We start from the raw sequence: 21,630 nt of genomic DNA, 5'->3' as shown, positions 1-21,630 counted from the left end.
TATTGTTGCTGCTTTTCAACTGTAAAAAGGAGAGAATACATTAAATGCAACGAACAACACGACATATTTCCCACAAGCCACCCATCCCCAAACCTCTGAAACGAAAAGTGCACTGACAACAATTGAAAAACATTTAATACAGAATTTGACAGCACTCCCAGGACAAGACTCTTTTTGAAAAAAAAAAAGACCCACAAACTAACTACATTTCAATAATTTAGTGGAATAAAAAACCTGAGAGGTGCCCCTTACCTCTCTACTCTCTAATGCTGCACTCATCGCCATAACAACCAGAAGGCATGAGATTTTGGAATTTTTACAACATAATCAAACTGGTAGCCAGTAGCAACAAGGATTAGAATGCATGATGTTCATGGTGTCATATTGACTATGATGTCATCAGTCTGGTGCTTGATGATCAAAGCATAGACATATATACATAGACTCCGCATTGAGTGCTGAAGCGTACGTCGACGTCGCCGCCATCTTGGATGTGGCAAAGTGGAGAAGCGGAGACAGCGAGAAGATGCCTCATTCATGTGCTGCATGGAAATGTACCAACAGATTTACAATACAAACCCGATCGCATGGCCTTACCTTTCACAGGTAAGAATCAAAAAATACTTTTGATTGTATCTGGCTATTATAACGTCATTTTATGAACAGAATTTGCTGATTTTGGCTAATACTATGAAGTCCCGCGCATAATACTAATAAGATAGATTACTTTACTTTATTCATCCCCGAAGGGAAATTCGGTTGTCACAGCAGTCCGGTATTCAAGTACAATAAAATACAATAGAAAAAAATAAAATACTGAGGTAGCATAAATAAAAAACAACAATATAAAAAACACTGGATAGAACAAGGACACTTAAGAAGTTAAAAAAGCAGATCAGTTGGTAGGTTGGCAAGATGATGGTAATTATAATTATACTGATGATATGATGGCAGCAATGCTATACTGACTAGACGGTATATAATTATAATAATAGTACAGTATATAATATAAAATATATGTAATAATAAATAGTAAAAATATAAAATAAAATAATTATAAATAAAATAGTATGATATATTATATATAGTATGATATATAATATATAAATATATAATAATAGTAATAGTAATAATAATAAATAAGGCCGGTATAATAATAATAGTAGTATATTACAGTATATAGTAATAATAATAATAGTAATGTCAGCAACAGTACATATAATAATAATAATAATAAATAAAAATAATAATAATAGTAACTTAATAGTAACTTGCACACACTCACAGACTGCAATTGTATAGCTGTATAGATATGTATTCTCATCAATGCCCACTGTGTAGATATACTGTATATATGTTCATCAATGTGAATATAAAAACGATTAATCAAATCAGTTAAATGTAAACGTTAGTGCTCTTGTCCCTCATGTCACATCTACATTTCAGGATCTGGTTATTATAGACACAGATTAAATGTTAAATTTCAATATGTAATGCTGCTCCGCTGTTCGATCTGCTCTCTGTCTGCTCTGCTCTCTGTCTCTGTGTGTGTGTGCGCGGCGCTGACTCACCCACAAGGCAGCCTCTTGGTAATTACGTCTCGCAAAGTTGTGTGCAAAGCGCCGGTCAATTTACGTGCACGTGTACTGGTCCTATGAAAAACAGTGAACACCGTACATTCTCGTGAATTTATAAACCCCGGCCGGACGCCCCGGACAGGACGTAAAAAGTGGATATGTCCGGGCAAAAGAGGACGATTGGTCACCCTAAACATAAGGAGTAAACATTGATAATCATCACTTTAAAAGTTACATACTTTGTTTTTGGTGGCTATTTGTTTCCCAGATATATTAGTGTGTGTGTGTGAATGGGTGAATAAGAGGCATTAACTTAAAGCACTTTGTAGAAAGGCGATTTATGAAGTTCAGTCCGTTTCCTTTCATTAGTTTACAGGCAGATCTGCCACATCCAATATGGCGGCCGCGCTGACGTATTGCAGCAACGGACCAACCTGCTCAATGCGGAGTCTATGTATATATGTCTATGGATCAAAGCACATGCACATGATGTCATTTCATGGTGTCACATTCTGTTTGACTGGGAACCTATGAATAGGGGACCAGATTGGACAGATATCCAGTTCAGACAGAGATTCAGTTACCACGGAGTTTCAGTTCAGACACACTTTCACTCAATCCAAAGTTTGGTTCTGAGAGAATTTACTTTTACAATGGCAAGCGCTAATAGTAAAAAACAAAGACAGGGGAGTAGACAGGCTGAAATCCAGCAAGCAACAACGCTGGAAAATAAGCAGTCTAACTCCAGGGAGGTTGAACCCCCAATTAATTTCTACCTCAGCTCACTGGAAGAAGAAATCCAGTGTCAGCTGAAGGAGGAAGAAGCGAGGCTCACCCAAACTAACACTCAGGGTCGAGTCCTCCTGGATATCCACGAAGACTCACTAGCCACTTTCTTGAATGAGCTTCAAGAACACAAGGATCTTAAACATCAGACCTCCAACACCAAAGATCTTCAAACCGAGTTAGAGCAGATGAAAGCAGAGAATGAGGCCCTTCAAAATGACTTGGAGGCAAAGAACAACGAGCTCCGTGCTTACAAGAGGCTGACTGCAGTGGCAAAAACCAACGTGGAGTTGGAGCTGGAGAGCTATTTGGAAATAGAGAGGGCTCAAACTCAGAAGCTACGCCATGAGTTGACCAAGATGGAAGAAACTCTCCTAAAACAGAAAGAAGAACAGAGAGTGGAGACTACAAGGTTTGCAGCAGCCCTGAAAAACACACAAGATCGGCTGGAGACAGAACGTCAACGCTTTCAGGAAAAAGAATCCATCCTGCAAGAGACAGAGAACTTCACAGCCTGCTGTCTGGCTCAACGCAACGAGCAGACAGACAAGAACAGGAAGCTCATGGCTGAAGCAGAGGCCATGAAGTTGGAGCTTAGGTCTGCAAAGCACCTGCAGGCTGTGGCAAAAACCAACTTGGAGTTGGAATTGGAGAGCAACCTGTAGTATGAGATGGCTCAGCTGCAAGCAGAAAAAGAAAAGAATAATCATCTAATGGCTTCACTCAAAGAGGCTGAGCAAGACAAGCTACAGTGTTCTCTACAATAGCGATGGAGGTGTAGTGGTTAGCATAGCTGCTTCTAAGCAGCAGACCTGGGTTCGATTCCCGGCCATTGCAAATTTCTCTGCCAGTTCATGGCATAGAGTTCAGAGAATCAGCCTTGTTGAAGTGCCCTTGAGCAGACACATTTCACCAAATCAGACATGTTTTGCCTCTTCCAATTCCAATTTTTTATTTTTTTACGAGGACAGGGGCTCTTAAGGGGGAGATAGCAGGTCAACGGTAGATGCCACATAGAAGCTGTGTACATCAACTGAAAGCTGGGAACCTGAATTTGGGTTTTCATAAATCTTCCGTTCTTACAACACCTGAAAAAATGGGAGATATAATATCCTTACATGAAACACATCTGAATAACAAGGTATATTGTAAGTTTGAAAAAAGCTCAGATATTTTCATCATTCCACAGTATAGCTGAAAGAGGAGTAGCTATCCTCATTCAAAAGAACATCCCATTGAAAGCTGAAAAAAAAGTCAAAGACAGAAGGGAGATATGTGTTTGTAATAGGAAATGTAGAGAATAATGAAGTGACACTTATTTATAATCCACCTGGACAAGATCTACTAGTCACAGAGGCAAAGGGAGTCCTCAACAAAACGTGCGGTATAATCTGGAATAGTGTGCTATGTATTTTGCACAACGTTTTGCCTCACAATTTAAAGAAAAAAAAAAAAAAAGTCCTGTTGAAATGAATAGAAGATGGATGTGACAAGAATTTAGAAGGTCACAAGTCTCCGGCCTATATTGGGCCAAATGGGCATTCTGATCAGTCACACGGTTTTCGTGAAATCGCAGTTTAAGTTTTGTGATTTTCAGAGCGTTTAATAGTTTATCATGGGTCTGTATTGGATGGAATGTTCGGAGTTAGAATGGATGACATCACAACTAGAGTGGAGAGAGGCTTGGAAATGATCTGAATTTTCTTCAAACAACCTGTACTCCTTCCCACAACTTTCACTCTTTATAAATCATTTATATGACAGATTGTAGAGAAATGTGTGCTCTTCGCAGACATCCTACTCCGGAATCAATCAGACGTACAGATTTGGCTCAGTAGGCCTGAATGCGACAGCAACCCCAACTGTCCCATAGAGTCTGATGTTTACTGGGGCCAGTGGTGGAAAAAGTATTCAGATCCCTTATTTCAGTAAAAGTACTCATCCCACACTGAAAATTACTCCACTACAAGTAAAAGTCCTGCATTCAAAACTTACTAAAGTAAAAGTACAAAAGTATCAGCATCAAAATGTACTTAAAGTATCAAAAGTAAAAGTACTCCTTATGCAGAATGAACCCACTCAGGTTGTTTTATATATTCTAAATATATAATTAGGTTATTTGTATTGATGCATTTATGTAAGCATCATTTTAATTTCCTCGATAGGGCTCATTTTAACTACTTAATATACTGTTTTGATGTTTGATTAAAAATAATCTTACCACTTTATATGTATCATGATTTTCATGTCAAAAATTACGAAAGCTGTCAGCTAAATGTAGTGGAGTAAAAAAATATATTTAGTTTAAAATATAGTGAAGCAGAGTTATAAAGTTACATAAAATGGAAATACTCAAGAAAAGTAAAACCTCCCTGATTCATTTACATGCTTTCAAATAATTATGCCCCTCACCTCTGAAGTATCCTTGGAGGAGGGTTTGTCTGATGTAAAGAACAACACTGTGGCTTTAGCTCCTGTTTTCCTGCTCTTCAGTAGAAGCAGGTGTAATCCTCTCTGACAGCCTGATCGTTTTCCATTTCCTGTCACCTAACTTACTCGCTGCAGAGCTCCACTTGAGACTTAACTAAAGCATTTTGTTCTGGGTTGACATAAATGGAGCAAAGAATGATAATTTCTTCAGAAATGTAGTAATTAGTGGTGAGGAGCTGACAGGGGTCTATACGCGACACGTAGTTCAGCAATGATGTGCGACTGGCTTTGCAGAGGTAGGCAGTTTTCTGCCGTTCACTGTTCCACCCAGAGGCTATTTTAATGCTCCGCTAATATGTTCAGCTATTATGGGGAAGACAGGTGATTTGCTTCCTTTGTGATGAACACACCTACCTGCACGGTGCTACAGGGGCTACACTGGATTGTTTGCAGTTGTTTGGAGAAGTTGTGGGATTTGTGCTGACAGATAATCTTTAGCTGCAGGAATCATTCACTGTTTGATGCTGCTAAAGCTTCACTTATTTGATCCCTGGGCTTGTAACTCATTAGATAATGTTTAATGCATCTGTTCTTCATTAAGTGCACCGTGATCTGCATTTAAATGTGCCGCTCTTCCAGCTATCTAAGCTTTTGTCAACATATTGAGCTGCAGGACCTTTAGAATGAACGGTGTCTGATGCACGGCCATCAGTTTCCATTGAACCTTAACATATTCAACCTTTTCCAGGCATCTGAAACAGGTCACAGTCTGGTGCTGTGGAGACTATTCTCACAGGGATTCTTCATTGTGTGCATAAACATATTTTCAAAGCTGTTTTTAAAATGTATAATGGTTCTATACCAACCACACATGCTCTTGACCCACTGCTTTTAAAATGGCCTTTCCCAGAGACTGATGATGATCACCAGGGTCATGCAAAGTGAACACACTCTCAGGGTAGCAATCAACTTCCTAACTAACTGATATAATCTTTGGCTCTTACATCCATCCTGCTGTTAATAGATCCGAGTGTCGCCTTTGACAGTGTGGACCATGAAACCCTCCTAAAACATCTCGAGAGCCTCATTGGTCTCAACGGGCTGGCTCCTGCCTGGTTCTGCTCATATCCATAGATTGTATACAAGAAGTAGATGTAATCACTGGCAGTGTTTCCATTAAAGTTGAAGCAAATTTGTAGTGACATTTTGAAATGTTGCATTAAAGAAAATGCAAATTAGGGATGTTTCTATCAACTTGTTTTCAGCGAATAAACAAAGCTGCATTAACTAATAATACTTTTGTAAGAAGACCGTGCGATCGCTTTTTCAATGACAACATCACAATAATTAAAAATAATGGACACAAAAGAGGTGAAACAACCTTGTTCTTCATTGTCCACCACACAATTTCCTCTAAAATGTTTTACCTCATTTATCAACGCCATTACAATTAAAGCCCTTTCTTCTCAGCTGCCATGACATTTTGCAATTATATACTATTAGCTAATGGTAGCTAGCTGCAGTTTCAGTTGTTTATCAAATGTTCAATGTGCTCAGAGCTGCTGCTCCAGCTCCTCAGTCAGAAAGCCCACAGTAATGTTACACTCTGCAGCTCTGAATATCAGAACTGTGTATTCCAACAGCAATCCGGCGCTCGGAGTTACTATTTACGAGCTTGACAAGTGAGATCAAGATAAGTAAATCAATTACTTTTGCACACGCCTCCAACTGGACAGGAGTGTGAACCATTTTAAATTATGGAGGATCACACCAGTTTTCGAATCTGTCAGTATTATGAACGGACTTCAGAACTTATCGTTCGATATATAAAAATGGACGCGATAGTTTTTGTGGACTCGATAATTGTGGTTTACATAAGCCATCAACATTTTCGCCAATCGCGCTGCTTCTGTCCCTCTCCTGTCACTCAACCTACTCTCTGTAGGAGGCGCGGCTCACACACACACACAGTGCGGACGCTAGCCAGCTGAAGCATAGCGAGTGTGTTACTTGAAGTCAAGTTTCCCAACAGCTGCACAACTCCAGAAATGGAGGAATGGTGCACAGAGTGTTGTTGTAAACAAACAGAGGTCGCTAAGTGAACACATACTGCTGCAGCACGTACACACTGTACTGCTACAGAGCTAACTGTGCAGCTTATTAGCACTGTGCTCCTGTGCAGCACTGACTGCCCTGCCCCCTCAGGAGCCACGCCACTCTTATAGTGGACGCATTATAACCATAGACTGTATAAAAATTAAATAAAATTATAACGCAGACTTTTTGTGCTATTTCAGAAATACTGCAAATGTCTGACATCTCCGAAACAGCTGTTTATTTATTATTTATAATATATGATAATATAATATTTATCTCAGAGCAATTTCTGTTAACAGAGCCTGAGAGTCTATTTTATTTGTTTTGGTAGTAGTTTATTTATTTATGTTTTATTTATCTAGGATGTTTTAATATTTTCCACATTTCAATTCCAATGTTTAATATTCTTGAGATTTAAAATTGCTGTGGAAAAGGATGTAATCCACAATACTGTCATTTATCGTGATAGTTTCTGGGAAAATTTATCGTCCTAAAAAAATGTTATCATGACAGGCCTATTTCCATCATTATTGAAAAAAATCAATGACAGAAAATTGGTCAGATCCACCCCTGACTCGGAGGTCCATGAAATTCAATAGTTAGGCTGGAGACATACTTGCTGTTAACTACATGTTTGTGTGAACATGATGGCTTCTTCGTGTGTCTGCGCTTGTTTGGAGCATTGGTTTACCGGCCTACATATCATCTATGATGGTGCCACTGTCACTTTTTCTGCCGTGACCTCAGAATTAACAACAGAGACAGTTTAGAAGCATCTATCTAGTTTCTTTGTTATTCATATCCTGCAAATCCAGTAGTTCTATACGACCTGCTTCTGTGATGTTCCCTCTAGTGAAAACTTCTAGTAACACACATTGCACACAGGCAAGTATGTAACAATTGTGTTCACAACACAGCCTGTTGTGTGTGTATCCTCACCTTAGTGTTGAGCTTTTTGTGATGTTTAAATCACTTTCAACTGTCTTGCTGTTGAAAGGCGCTATTGAAATAAATTCCTTGCCTTTGTTTTTTTTGCAAAGGATGTCCTCGTTATACAGCAACGAGCCATTATTTTATTTCAGTTATATTAAGCCTTCAAGCCATTGTCAAAAAGAAGACGTTAGCACAAAAGAGTTTGAATTGGATACACTGTTTACCAGCACAGAGTGGCTTATGAGACACGACATGAGCAGTAGACTGCTAATAAAGGGAAGAAAGTGTTAGCCATTAGAGTGATAGTGTATTGCTGTAAAGTGCATTCTAAACTAATTTAAAGTCCCGCTTGCTGCCGTGTGTGTTTCCGCCATCAGGAAGTACCCATAACCGAGGCACAGCTTCCAAAGGCAAATCTGTTTTCATGCCACATTAACACATTTATTATAAGCCAGGCACCTTTAAGCTGCAGTTTGAGCTTTTTCTAATGCTCATTACTGACTATGAAAAGCCTAACTGCACCTGTGTGTTTGCCACAGTCAGAAGCTCATACAGCATGCTCTCTCTGTTTTCAAAAATCCATTAAGAAGAGCTCAGAGACAAACTGCTGCCAAGATGAATATAATCCATCAATTTCATCAGCATGTGTAGTTTCCCCCTAACATGCCTTCATAATACCACTACAGCTTAAGAGGCGTTTTCTGTCCTTCTCTTTTTGACTACATTTTCTCTTGACCTGTGCTTTTTTTTTTTTACCTGTAGAGGAGCCTGTATACAAGGATGATATTGAAGAAAAATGAATGCACATGATCTCATGCACTGTCAGTACTGCTGACCAACTAGTATTAGATCATTTTTATTAATGTGTTTTTAAATACCATTTGACATTTTCCTGGATTTATAATATTTTTATATATAATATTTTAATGTATAATATTTTTTCTCTTAAATTGCTCCATGGCCTGATTGGCAACATAAATCATAACTTGTCGTGGCAATTTTTTAGATTGCAGTTAAAGTTAATGGGTGAGCAGGACAAACACGAGGTACACAATACTCTGTTCAGAAAGTTTTATTAGCACACTCAATTTCCATACACCGCACAATCCCGAATGGCTCTTTTACAATACAACAAAGCCCCATACACCGCTCGGCTTATAACTGTTGTATTTCTAAACATTGGCTCTTCATCAAGACTCAATGCGGCCCTATCTTCCTCCCTTCATACATGACCTAAGGTCACTCATTTACACGTATCCCCCTCTCATGGTGTTATCAAAGTTAAGTTCAGAGTTTGAGTTCCCACAAGGCCTTGCGTCTCGAATATCAAGTAGGTTGCCACCTACTTCTTGTCCGACTATGACAGGAAGCACAAATTTCCTTCACAAATTCTAAAGATACAAAAAAATCAGTAAATTACAGTTGGTATATTCAAACCAAGGAGACAACTAGAAATGGGTTTTACTTCACTTGAAGGTGAATTGAACATTATATCAAAAGCAAAAATGTGCTCAATGTAATGTTGTGTTGACTTAGAAGTGAACCAGATGCACATACAGTATAGTCCAGCTTTAATTGCCCAGCTGTCTGCTCCATTAACCTCTCTGGACATTTTCCCTATCTGGCATACCCAAATAGAAAAGCTTATAACAGAAGAAGTTAATTTATATGAGGCTTCATTTGACGGAAACATCTTCAAGTTGCATCAGTTCAAACAAGGCTAAAAAAAAACATTTTTTGTTGTTTTCTTGGAGATCTCCTGTTTGGGAATTACATGTCGATTTGTTCTGGTCATAAATCTCATTTTATTTAATTTAATTAATCAATTAAGTAAATCTATTAAGGTGTATAAGGGTTCGGAAAATTAAAGTATGACTTTCTGAAATAAATTTCCATGCTCAACTATGTCCCATAAGTAACTGCAGCAAATTCTGGGTTGATACCATTTTTTACACACATTTGATGCTCCAGAATATTACATCAATGAACCAAAACCTTTGGAACAACATAGAAGTTCCATGCTGTGATTTGGTTTCAAAAGCTGATGGTCTAGTTTTTATATGATATCATTCTTTATAATTAGAGTTACAACCATTGAAAGGGGAAAAAATGACAAAATAAGACCAAAAAAATGCAGATTAAACAAAGAAATTGCACAATAAAATCATTTTTTTAATATACTTGGCTACAGTACACCACTGTTTTTTATTATCTGACCTCGAAACACAAGCCTGCAGTGAAAAGACAGTGGGAGCTTCTGAGTGCATACAGTAGGTCAGGACTTCAATTAGGCAGTAATGGTTAAAGGAGCAGCGTTATCCTGACAGGAAAACTCAGTGTCAAACCATCATTACGATGTTTACATACTGTCCAGCAGATTAACCCGGGGTCAGAAAATAATTCTTTGCTCATGTAAATTGTGTTGCATCCAGAACACCACCTCCGATGATCAAAGGGAGCAGGAAGCTCATCACATTGTTCATGTATTCCACGCAGGCTCCATCACCTCCTTCGCCCTCAGCTAATGAACCAAAGTATGAGAAGCGCTGGCTGGATGCCGTCTCCCTGCCCTTGTTGATGGCCAGAGTCTCCAGATACAAAGCCAGCACAGATAAATTAAGGTAAGAGTAATCCAGCATGATATAATTCACCTTTAAGGTACACAGTTCACTGAGCACAGTTGTTGGCTTAGCAGGCACTTTTCATTTAAGCGAGAGGACGTTAATGCCAATATCTATGCACAGGCATAAACGGCTTAAAAGGTCAGTTGTGAGTCAGCTGTGAGGCCCGGGCTCAGAAAGTGTGACCATGAGAACACTGGTCGAACTTGTAAATGCATTTGATTATTAAGGCTGTCCCTTTTCTATTGATTTTCATGTGTACAGTAGTTTCACAGTTGTTTTCCTTTGGAAGCTTTTTCAATCAGCATTTTTATTTCTAAACTGTGGAGAGCATTTTAAAAAAAGGAGAAAAAAAACATAAATCTTTTCACAGAAATTACAGATGGTGATACAAACATTTGGCCATGATAACTTACAGATCCCACATAGCATGTTAATGCACAAAGCTGAATTACATTCAGTTATTCCACTCACTCTAATTTGTGTGAGTCATGTCAGACTTAATGAGAATTGTTAATATCCAAGTGAAGACAAGAAGCGATTAAAGTTATACTATGCAGGATTTTCGTGAAGAGCAATGAAGTTCTGTTCATATGTGACATTATGTTCATATGCGTTATGTTCATAAGTGGACAGCTTTAACCACATCAGTTAAACCAAACCTGGCATTAGAATGTGTCTCCACCGCTTGTGATCCGATCTTACTCTCCCGATTTTTATGGAAATAATAGTGGTTGTTTAAACAAAAGATTGCAGAAATGTCTGTTGTAAAATCCTACATAAATGTGAATTTAGTGACGTGTTATGAACCTGATATTATAAGGTCCTGGATGACGTTCGTGATGCTGACAGATGTGTGCAGAGGACCGGAACAAAAATACAGACAGTATAATAATAAAATCCCCAAAACAAAATTTAACTCTGTTGTTTCTGCAGCAGGCAGAATTGCACTTCCTTTGCTCATGGAGTCTCTTTATTTACATTTGTATTTACATACAAGAGTGCTGTGTGATCATAGAGAAGGTGGTCCTTAATGTGTAACAAATACAGCAAGGTGAAGCACCTGCTATATTTGGGCAAGTGGACAACAAAATGAGTATGATTCTTGGTTGTATTCATTTTCGTTGAGCAGGAGAGAGGGCCGTTTCCAGTGTTCTGTTTATAAACTGTAAATGACAATTCCTGCATAGTATACCTTTAGCACATCTACATTATGTTACACTCTGGTGACGTTCCCGGTCTAAATCTAACCTTATTGTGACCAACAAGATCTCCAACCCAAATGACAGAATAGACCGTTTGTCAATACCACCCATAACGACACATATGAGCATTTTTCAAATTGACCCATACAAGAGTTTAGGCTACAAAACCACTGACCTAGGTTTAGGGCAGAAAACTTCCTAGTTAGGCGTTATAAAAGACAGTTTAAAAGTAAATTAATATACCTAAATGAAGCAGTTATGAGAGCCAAGGAAGTTACATAAAAAACGTAGATTATGTAAAGAAAATGGGATTCACAAACCGTGAGCCACAGAAGTTACGTAAAAACCTTACTTCCGTTTTCACATGGGACATGAACACCGTTTTCCTGGGTGAAAGTCTTCCGTTTGTTCGACCGATCCACCTCCCCTCCCTCCCTCCCACCAGTGTGACATCCGCTATTTAAACGCCGTCAATCACTACTGCTAAGTCAGCAAAATGGCGGCAGAGAAAGGTCCAAAACGTAAGCCGTATTTTGCTGCCTGTACAAACGCCCTATACTGTTGTTTTTGAGGGGAGACCAGTGTGTTGTGACAGTTTGGTTTTTTAATATTACTCTAATATTTTGAGTTTTGAGTTGTGGTAACATGAATTTATAATCTGAGTAACTATGGATGTTTTTTCTTTTGTGATTGTTTTTTATGCAAATTGGAATATTGTCATGTTTTTCACTCAGTTTCCCTTATCATTTCTTGCACTCCTGCTGAGCAGAAGTCTCTTATTTTTCAGAGTGTGTGTCTAGTTGCACAATTCAAGAACTGCAGGTACATAATCATAAATAAATAATGCAACTGTGTGCTGCTGAGTTAATTAGAAATGTTTATTAAACTTGTTTATTTGACACCTCATCATCCAATTTTTAAGCTCTAGGCAGCTGCCCATGATAAGGCACAATGCCTCTACACTGTAGAAGGATGTCCTCCTGGCCACGGAGCAGCTCCAGTTGTTTTTCACATCAAGCTGCTGAAATTTCAACCTGTGCTTACACTTGTACTAAAGTCATTAGAATGTAAGTGAATAGAGGAAAGGGCTCCTAGTGAATGTTATATCATTGATACTGATTGTAATTATGAAATTATAATTATAATAGCATTCATTATGGTAATAAGCAAACATATTGGATAAATAAGCCAACAAATATAAAATAGAACCATATAGGTACCTTTAAAAATACATTATGATCTACTTTTATGTTAGTGTAGCAGGGCACTGCTTTTGTCCGTGAGTCAATTATTCAGTTGTTAAAAAAATAACAAATTAAGAATATGAATAATTACGAGTGAGCAAAAGGAAATGAATAAAATTGCAATTAAGTATAGAATGATCACAAACTCTCAATGGAATAATTACCCATATATTTCCATATAAAGATTGTAAAATGATCATAAAGTTAATGAAAAACGTAATACATTTAAAATTTATATCCACAAGGAACCAGAAGTAAATATATTAATTCAGTACTATGTCACTACAGTTAAAAGGGAAATACACATAAAAAAAGCAATACCACGTCATTAAATTGACATATTCTTATACTCTTAGTATATTATCTATTGTATGTATATCTTGTATAGTCAAGTATTTATATGCATATATATATATATATATATATATATATATATATATATATATATATATATATATATATATATATATATATATATATATATATATATATATATATATATATATATATATATATATAATGATGATGATGTAATGATATTATTACATGTTTGCATATTATATGTTAGGTTATGTATGTATGCACACCCTGCACAGGCTAAATATATGACACATTGCTATGCTATTATTATTATTATTATTATTATTATTATTATTATTATTATTATTATCATTAGTAGTAGTAGTAGTAGTAGTAGTAGTAGTAGTAGTAGTACTACTACTACTACTACTACTACTACTACTACTATATACACATACTGTTGCTGCCATTACTATTATTACTATATACTGTCATATACAACTATTATTATTCTGGCCTTATTATTACAATTTTTATTGTTATTATTATATACTGTACTATTATTATATACTGTCTAGGCACAATAACATTATTACCATCATCTTGCCACTGCATTTTGCCCTTACCTACCAACTTATCTTCTTTTTAACTTAAGTGTCCTTGTTCTATTCTGTGTTTTTTTATATTGTTGTTTTTATTTATACTACCTCAGTATTTTATTCTATTGTATTTTATTGTACTTAAATACCAGACTGCTGTGACAACCAAATTTCCCTTCGGGGATGAATAAAGTAATCTAGCTATCTAGCTATCTATCCAAATTGGATTGTAACCGTGCACTGCATTCAGCAGCACTCTTCCATCATGTGTGGATATTTTGCCCGCATCCCATTAAATAGGAGTCCGGTAAAATGACAGCCCTCTGCGTGCACAGTGCATTTTCCATCACATGTGCACTGAAGCCAACACTACTGCTGTCTGAGGCCAAGGACTACATGTTTCCAAGTATGCTTTGATTATACAACCCAAAAAGATTCCGAAAAGGTTGGGAACCCCCTGTGAAACGTAAATAAAACGGAATGCAATATGTAGCTAATTCTTTTTTGGCATATATTTTATTAAACTGTAAAAATAAGTTATATTTATTGCTTTACAATATCAACCTGATATTATATTTTTTTGGCAATATATATTTGTTCTGTATTTGATGCCAGCAGCACATTTAAAAAAAAAAAAAAAAAGGGGGATACAGGCAACAAAAAACTGGAGAACTTGTGGAACACTCTAAGAACAACTGTTTGGAACATTCCACAGGTAATCGGTTTAATTGGTACCAAATAGTATCATGATTGGGGTGAGGTGTCAGCGAGGTTCACTACTTTTAGGGCTGCAACTAAGGATTATTTTCATTATCGATTAATCTGTCAATTATTTAAACGATTAATTGATTACTTGTTTGGTCAATAAAATGTTGAAAAATATCAATCAGTGTTTCCCAAACCACAATATGACCTCCTCAAATCTCTTGTTTTGTCCACAAACCAAAAATATATTCAGTTTATTGTCATAAAGGAACAAATAAACCAGAAATATTCACATTGAAGAAGCTGAAATCAGAGAATTTGGACTCATTGTTTTTGAAAAAACGTCTCCAACCAATTTTTCTATTATCAAAATAGTTTACGATTAATTTAATAATCGATTATTGTTCGATTAATCGAATAATTGTTGCAGCTCCAACTACTTTGTGAAAAGCAAATCATCCAACAGTGTAGGAACAACATTTCTCAATGCATTACAAAGAATTTAGTGATTTCACCAACTACAATCAATAACATCATTGAAATATAAGAGAAATCTCTGCACGTAAGGTCGAAGAACCAACAGTGCGTTAAGTATTTGTCTTGACTTTCTTGGCAAGGGAATAGATGATGTCTGCTTATGATGCATGTATGACTTAGTAAATACATACGGTACAGGCCAAAAGTTTGGACACACCTTGTCATTCAATGCGTTTTTCTTTATTTTCATGACTATTTACATTGTAGATTCTCACTGAAGGCATCAAAACTATGAATGAACACATATGGAATTATGTACTTAACAAAAAAAGTGTGAAATAACTGAAAACATGTCTTGTATTTTAGATTCCTCAAAGTATTTTGCTTTGCTTACTAGAATATAAGACATGTTTTCAGTGATTTCACACTTTTTTGTTAAGTACATAATTCCACATGTGTTCATTAATAGTTTTGATGAATTTGCAATGTCAATAGTCATGAAAATAAAGGAAACGCATTGAATGAGAAGGTGTGTCCAAGTTTCCACCTTGACTATTCCATGATTTTTTTTTTAGAAAGGACATCCTCTTTGCCTCTAGGCTTCATTCAGATGAATAAAACAACAACCCTGTAATACTAATTCTGCCAGATGATAAAACCAATCAACAGGTTAATGACTACTTAGTGCAGATTGAAGTATTGAAGAAATGTATTGATGCGAGTTGGAGCATTGTCACACTAAACCCTGGCAACCCAGTGCAGAAACAGGAATAGCAGAGTTCAGTCAATAAGGAGCCCTCGATGCAGAGAGCATATCAATATCAGAGTTTGCTCTACCAAACATAGCTGACATAGTATATCAGAATGTGCAAATACAGATCAGATCGGTGTGGGGGTAACAGGGGTCAACAGCTCATTGACAACATGATCTCAGAGGAATGTTTGTTTGGTTTGAAAATGTATGATAATCCTCTCTGTTATAAATTTTGTACTGATATGATCTGCGGCTAAAACAATAGGTAATTTTATCAATGACAAATACAAAATAATGGAATGTCTATATGCCATTTCTTTATTAGAACACAACTACAACTGATGGCGGTTGGAGTTTTATACTCTGAACACTGACAATGCTGGTGTCTTTTACATTTGCCAGAAAACCAAGGGAATTTTATCTCTTGTTTACATGACAAATAAGAGATGACATTTGTGAGATTAGATGAGAGGGAGATGGGCAACAAAATGAAACACAGGACCCAGGCCGGACGCCAACTGGATTCATGGTTGGCACTTAAACCTCTAGACAATTAGAGTGTTTTTTGGGAGGAAATTGTGTAAAATGCAGGAAATGCAGAAATACACATCTGCTGTACAAAAATTAAATCTCTTGACACAAGTCAAGGATCAACTTAAATCACAGATGTGTAAACGGGGGCATAAAGCATGGAGTTAGCAAGCTAACTAGTAGACAGCTGGCTATTTAGCTAGTCTGCCATCTTGCCAATTACGTCATGCTTTCATGCTTCACTGAGCTGAACAAAGTTGACAGTCATGTGGCAGTAGCAATGTGCTTTCCTACACTGTGACAAAAGTGAAGTGGTTAAATTTTACTCATTTAGTGTAGAAGTTTTTATTGGACATTCAGAATTTAATTGTTACTGCAACACACCTCCTCAGTGAGTCCGCAACTTTTGACCAAGTTTGTTTTTAGATAGTGTTATGTGGCAGTGAAATGGTCACCAATGGCAAGCATACACATAGAAATGGCTGCCGCCTTGACCAATCTGTTGATTTCAAGGGATGACTTTGCTAACCGACCATTAGCAAGCTTGTTAGCTTAGAAAGCTTTTTCTTAGTGAACCACAGGTGCAGAACACTAAAGAGGAAATAAAGAGACGCTGTGGTAGCTATTGTGTCTGACTAGGACTAGCCCTGCTGGTTAGCTCTCCAGTTCAATAACTAGCCCTGCTCATACTTTGCCACTAAGCTAGTTCTGGCCCCACTCTCTTTTGAGAATGTAGATACACTTGGTCAGGCTAATGTATGCACATGTGCAAGCAGCCAGAGCGTTTAATTTAAGTACGTTAAAGCCATATATATTGAAGTGTCATTAGGCATTAGGAAGGTAATGCTGATGCTGGTTCTGCAGACAGTGTTGTTGTTGTGTGTATAAGATTATACAATGTTCTCGTGATCCTTGCTCGTACATATGCTCCCAGATGGGATGACAAATAGTTTCTCAAAGTTTTTCTCTCGTTTACCCAATTTTAAATCTACTCCATGAGAGAAACTGGGGAATTGTTCTTTTGTTCATGTATATAAATAAAAAAGTAGAGTGCGAAACAAGGCCACATTCTGAGCTGACAGTGAAAGAGCAGAGAGCATGCCTTGTTTCCTTCCCTTGCACAGATTCTTCTGGCAACATTGAGGTGTCAGAGCAGCTTCTCAATCTGACAGTGAGGTATTCTCAGCCTTTTGTTTTAGCTGTCAAAATGGATACATTTGAAAGGGAAGGAAACTTGCAAATGAACGGTTTCTTATGTAAAAGCATACAGTCATTTATACCGTAGTAGCCATCAGTTATATTGAAAGGAATAAGAATATGATATTAGACTTTTCATGAGCCAGTCTCATGTTTATACCAATGCACCAGCGAAAGCGCATTGGCATAAACATGCTGTTGGCATTATATGGTCGGGTTGTCAAGGATGAAGTGATTCGATTTTGGTAGTCAAAGGTCAAGGTCACTGTTACCTCATGTCCTTCATATTCTGGTAAATGTGGCAGCTCAGGTAGTCTTTAAGGTAACTTCTTCAAATTTGGCACAAATGTCCACTTGGACTTTAGGATGAACTGATTATATTCTACACAATTCATGTCATTTAACAGATGCTTTTATCCAAAGCGACGTACATTTGAGAGTTAGTACAACACAAGCAAGTCAAGAAACAACAAAAAATGGGTAGAGCGCGTATCACTAAGGCTGAGTCCTTTCTGTGGCAGACCCGGCTCTCATCTGGCCTGAGGTCCCTTTGCCGTGTGTCTTCCCATCTGTCTCCCCCTTTCTATCTGTAACTATCTAATAAAGCATGAAAAATGCCAGAAAAATAATCTTGAGATTAATCAATAAGATTGATAAGGACTCAGCAGATCAGACAGAGTTAAGAAGTTTGTATATTTTGTTGGTCAGAGGTCAGAATCAGTTCCCAATTCAGGGATGCCTTAATTGAACAACTGTCTACTTGGAATCAAAAATGAAATTATTAAATGGTGGTCAAACGTCAAGGTCACTCTGACCTCACAAAATAAGTTTAAGGCTCTAACTCTAGAATTTATAGAAGACAAAATTTCACAAAAATGATTGACATTAAAGATAGAAAATATCATCATGCAAAGGTCAACTTCAGTTTGACATCAATAATCTGCAAAAACCCTATTCTGACCATTATTCAATGCCTTAACTCATGAACAGAAGGGGAGACATTTGGTCAGATACTGAACTGGTGACAGTAGTCTTGGTTACCCACGTTGATCAATGGTGATTGTATTGACCTCACTGCTGGGTTGAACATGTGTGTGAAGCATCTACTTTTTAGAGTTTGTAACTTCTTTGCAGCAACATCCATATTTAAGGCTACATAATGAGTCTGGACAGACATGGATGAAAACTTTACCTCGGTTGGTTGGCAGAGTCTCACTACCTCGGGGCTATAATTCTAATTTCGAGTACTAGTTTGATGTTAACTGTGCGTTACTAGTTTGGTCAGAGTGATGGATTCAAAGTTGAATTTACATCTCTGCAAAAACATGTTTCAGTCATTAATTATGCTGAAAACGAAATGCCCCAAGGCCTGCCTATTTCCCCGCCTCACTAATCAGTGGACATGGCACATTTTCCCTCTCACTGCCGCTCACTTAAACCTGCATTCCTTCCAAAATCACTTTCCCTCCCATTATATTCTTCATGTAGCAACCTACGTGTTGACCAGGGGATACATCTCTGGCCCATCTCGATGGATTTATTACTGCCTAGTCAGCAGGCAATGCACAACAGTTTATACCTTAGGGAACAGTGCAGATTTAACTGCACTCTCCCCAGATCCCATCTCTCAGTGAGGATTTCAGCCCTGCTCTCTGAAGGTGGAGGGCTTTAGCAGCTACAGGGTTGTGTTCTCTTGACAGTGATCTGCCAGCTGTCTGTCACTTTGATTAATCTTTGCCTTTGGAGCTCTTTATTCATTTCACTTTTATCGCTTCTTGCATTCCCCCCATTACTGCATGCTCTCAGAGGTTTTTTCATTAATTGAAAGGGATATATCTGATATTCTGTAGATTCTGTCTAATATCATATCATCAGTTGCTCACTTTATCTCTGCAGTGCTCGCTGAAAGAGAAGAGATGTTTTGCAAGACAAATTATTTAAAAGAGAACCCCGAACTTCTATTAGCGATGCTTTTATACTCTTACAAATCACAGCATAAAGCTAATATGGGTCTGGAACACTAACTCTCTGAAGGAATTTGCAACCTTGTTTTATGAAAAAAAAACAGACATTTAAGTCCAGTGAAAATCAGCCCTGGAGAGCCTCTGGGTCAGTACACAGGCAGCGGAACATAAGATTTTAACAAGCCTATTGCAGATACAGTATGAAAGTCATGCTCACCAGAGGATTTGTTAGGAATGCTGACTTTGTAACATCTAACCTTGAGGAGCTGCTGCGTGTGTGAGTAAGGAAGAGCTGTTTGGTTTAGGAGCTGTCTTAGAGGATTTCCTTCTTCACACTGTACAGTGTATTGGATGCCTTCTATTGTTTCTGCTTATCAGCCTTCAGCTCACGTCTTCACCTTCACAACATCTCCCCGCTTCTCATGTGCACTAATGTTCAACATTTTTTCTAACCCTTACAAATGATCTCTAATGTTGTGTGATTGCCTAACGATCACAAAAATGGCTTCCGTGTTTAGTGAGCGTTAAGGTTCGGGCTAAATATGGCTAAATGTATCAGCATTGTGTAAATTAACTGAAATGAAAGGTCAAAAGGTATCACATTTTGATGATTATTGCAATTGTTATCTAGTAAGAATGTTAATTATGTCAGAAAAGCACTGGGCTTAACCCTGAGGCATTCCAATGAAATAAAAAGTACTTTGCACTAAAATAATAAAATGTTAATTCCTCAACCTGAACTGCAAGGTGTAATACTTTGAAATCTCTTAGCCCATTTTGGGAACTTCCTGAATAGCAGTGTAATGACTTTTAATGTTAGAGAAATAGTTTTACATTTTTGGGTTTACTATGTGGTTGAGAGTTGGATGAGAAGATTGATTACTTTAAGATATCAGCTTGTTCTATATAAAGTTACAGTCAGCAGCCAGTAAGCTTAGCTGAGCGCATGGACTGGAAATAAGGGCTAAAGCTAGCCTGTCTCTGTCTGAATGTTAGAAAAAAAGTGCCTGTCTAAAACTGTGCCTACCTAAACTCCATTTACAATTTGGTATTTGTAAGGCTTAAGCAATTAAGATGACATATTAATACAGCGAGCTTTATAGGTGCTAGTAAGGGGTGATATACATTTGGGAAGCTTGTGGTTTCCCCCTGTTTCCAGTCTTTATGCTAAGCTAAGCTGAGCTAACTGGCTACTATCTTCATACACAAATTTGGGGAAGGATTGGAAGTAAACAAGTTGCCATGACTGTTGGCGTCTCCGCACATAACAAGCACGTTTGAATGCAAGCTGTCCTAAGAAGTGTACAATTTTCTACTTTTATCTTTACTTTCTATGACCTTAGACAGCAACGAGTATTGTTTCACCATTTAACTAGGCTATTATGGTGTAAAAAGTAATGTCAGTTAATTTAGCACTGCTTAGCTAGCTTACATTAGTGGGCTGAGATACTGTCTGGTGCAGTGGTCCCACAGAATAAATCAATATGCTTATGCTTTGGCATTATTGTAAAATATAGGATTAGATGTTTTTACTAGGACACTCATTCAGTCAGCATAACAAACTGGTGTTTAGTGTTTCGGTTAAATGACTGTTAACGCTTAAAAACACGGACAAACTATCTAAGTGTTCTCTTAAAAGCATAACGTTTTATTTTAATCAATTTAAATTCATACTCATCCGTGTTTATTATGTATGCCAACCCTTAATGTAAGTCACTACGAGCAACCATGGTCAGCATGGTCACATCAAAACACAAATCATAATATTTTTTATTAGTGGTAATTTTTTTAATTTCCTTTCTTTCAAACCATGGAAAACATGTTAATGGACAGTTAATACTGTCTACATTATATGCCAATGTTCGTTATCAGTTGGCTGAGTCAATTCATCATCAATCCCATTATCTATGCTGCTCTCACTATGACTTGCCACCACATTAATGGTCATGGATTTATCTATATTTACTATACAGACACGATATCGGTCCTCTCAACTAAAGCTTTTCCTGAAAGCATATATGCATATTTACCAAAATGCTTAGCTGGTCTTTGAAGCTTTTGACTTCACCGACAACTAAAAGGTTTTTTTTTTTACACTGTAACACAGAGAGCATGTTTTTTGTTTTGAAACCATTATCTGAGCTCTGCTTTTTTTATCTTGTAGGGACATTAAATTCTTTAAAAAAACACACTTGTAAACACAGAAAGGA

The 21,630-nt window shown here is 37.3% G+C and overlaps 1 protein-coding gene across 1 annotated transcript in view; it reads left to right on the top strand.

The window, feature by feature from the left end:
- The window catches only part of sntg2 (syntrophin, gamma 2), a 122,270-nt gene that overhangs the window by 58,536 nt on the left and 42,104 nt on the right, over nt 1–21,630 (top strand). The window contains exon 9 of the mRNA XM_059353095.1: nt 10,320–10,444. Coding sequence (XP_059209078.1) covers nt 10,320–10,444 — 125 coding nt within the window. The remainder of the gene's footprint in view (nt 1–10,319; nt 10,445–21,630) is intronic.

This window comes from Centropristis striata, chromosome 16 (assembly GCF_030273125.1).
Source record: "Centropristis striata isolate RG_2023a ecotype Rhode Island chromosome 16, C.striata_1.0, whole genome shotgun sequence".
Classification (NCBI taxonomy): Eukaryota; Metazoa; Chordata; class Actinopteri; order Perciformes; family Serranidae; genus Centropristis; species Centropristis striata.
The sequence above is the reverse complement of the archived record's forward strand: the minus strand, read 5'-3'. Positions and strand labels throughout refer to the sequence as shown.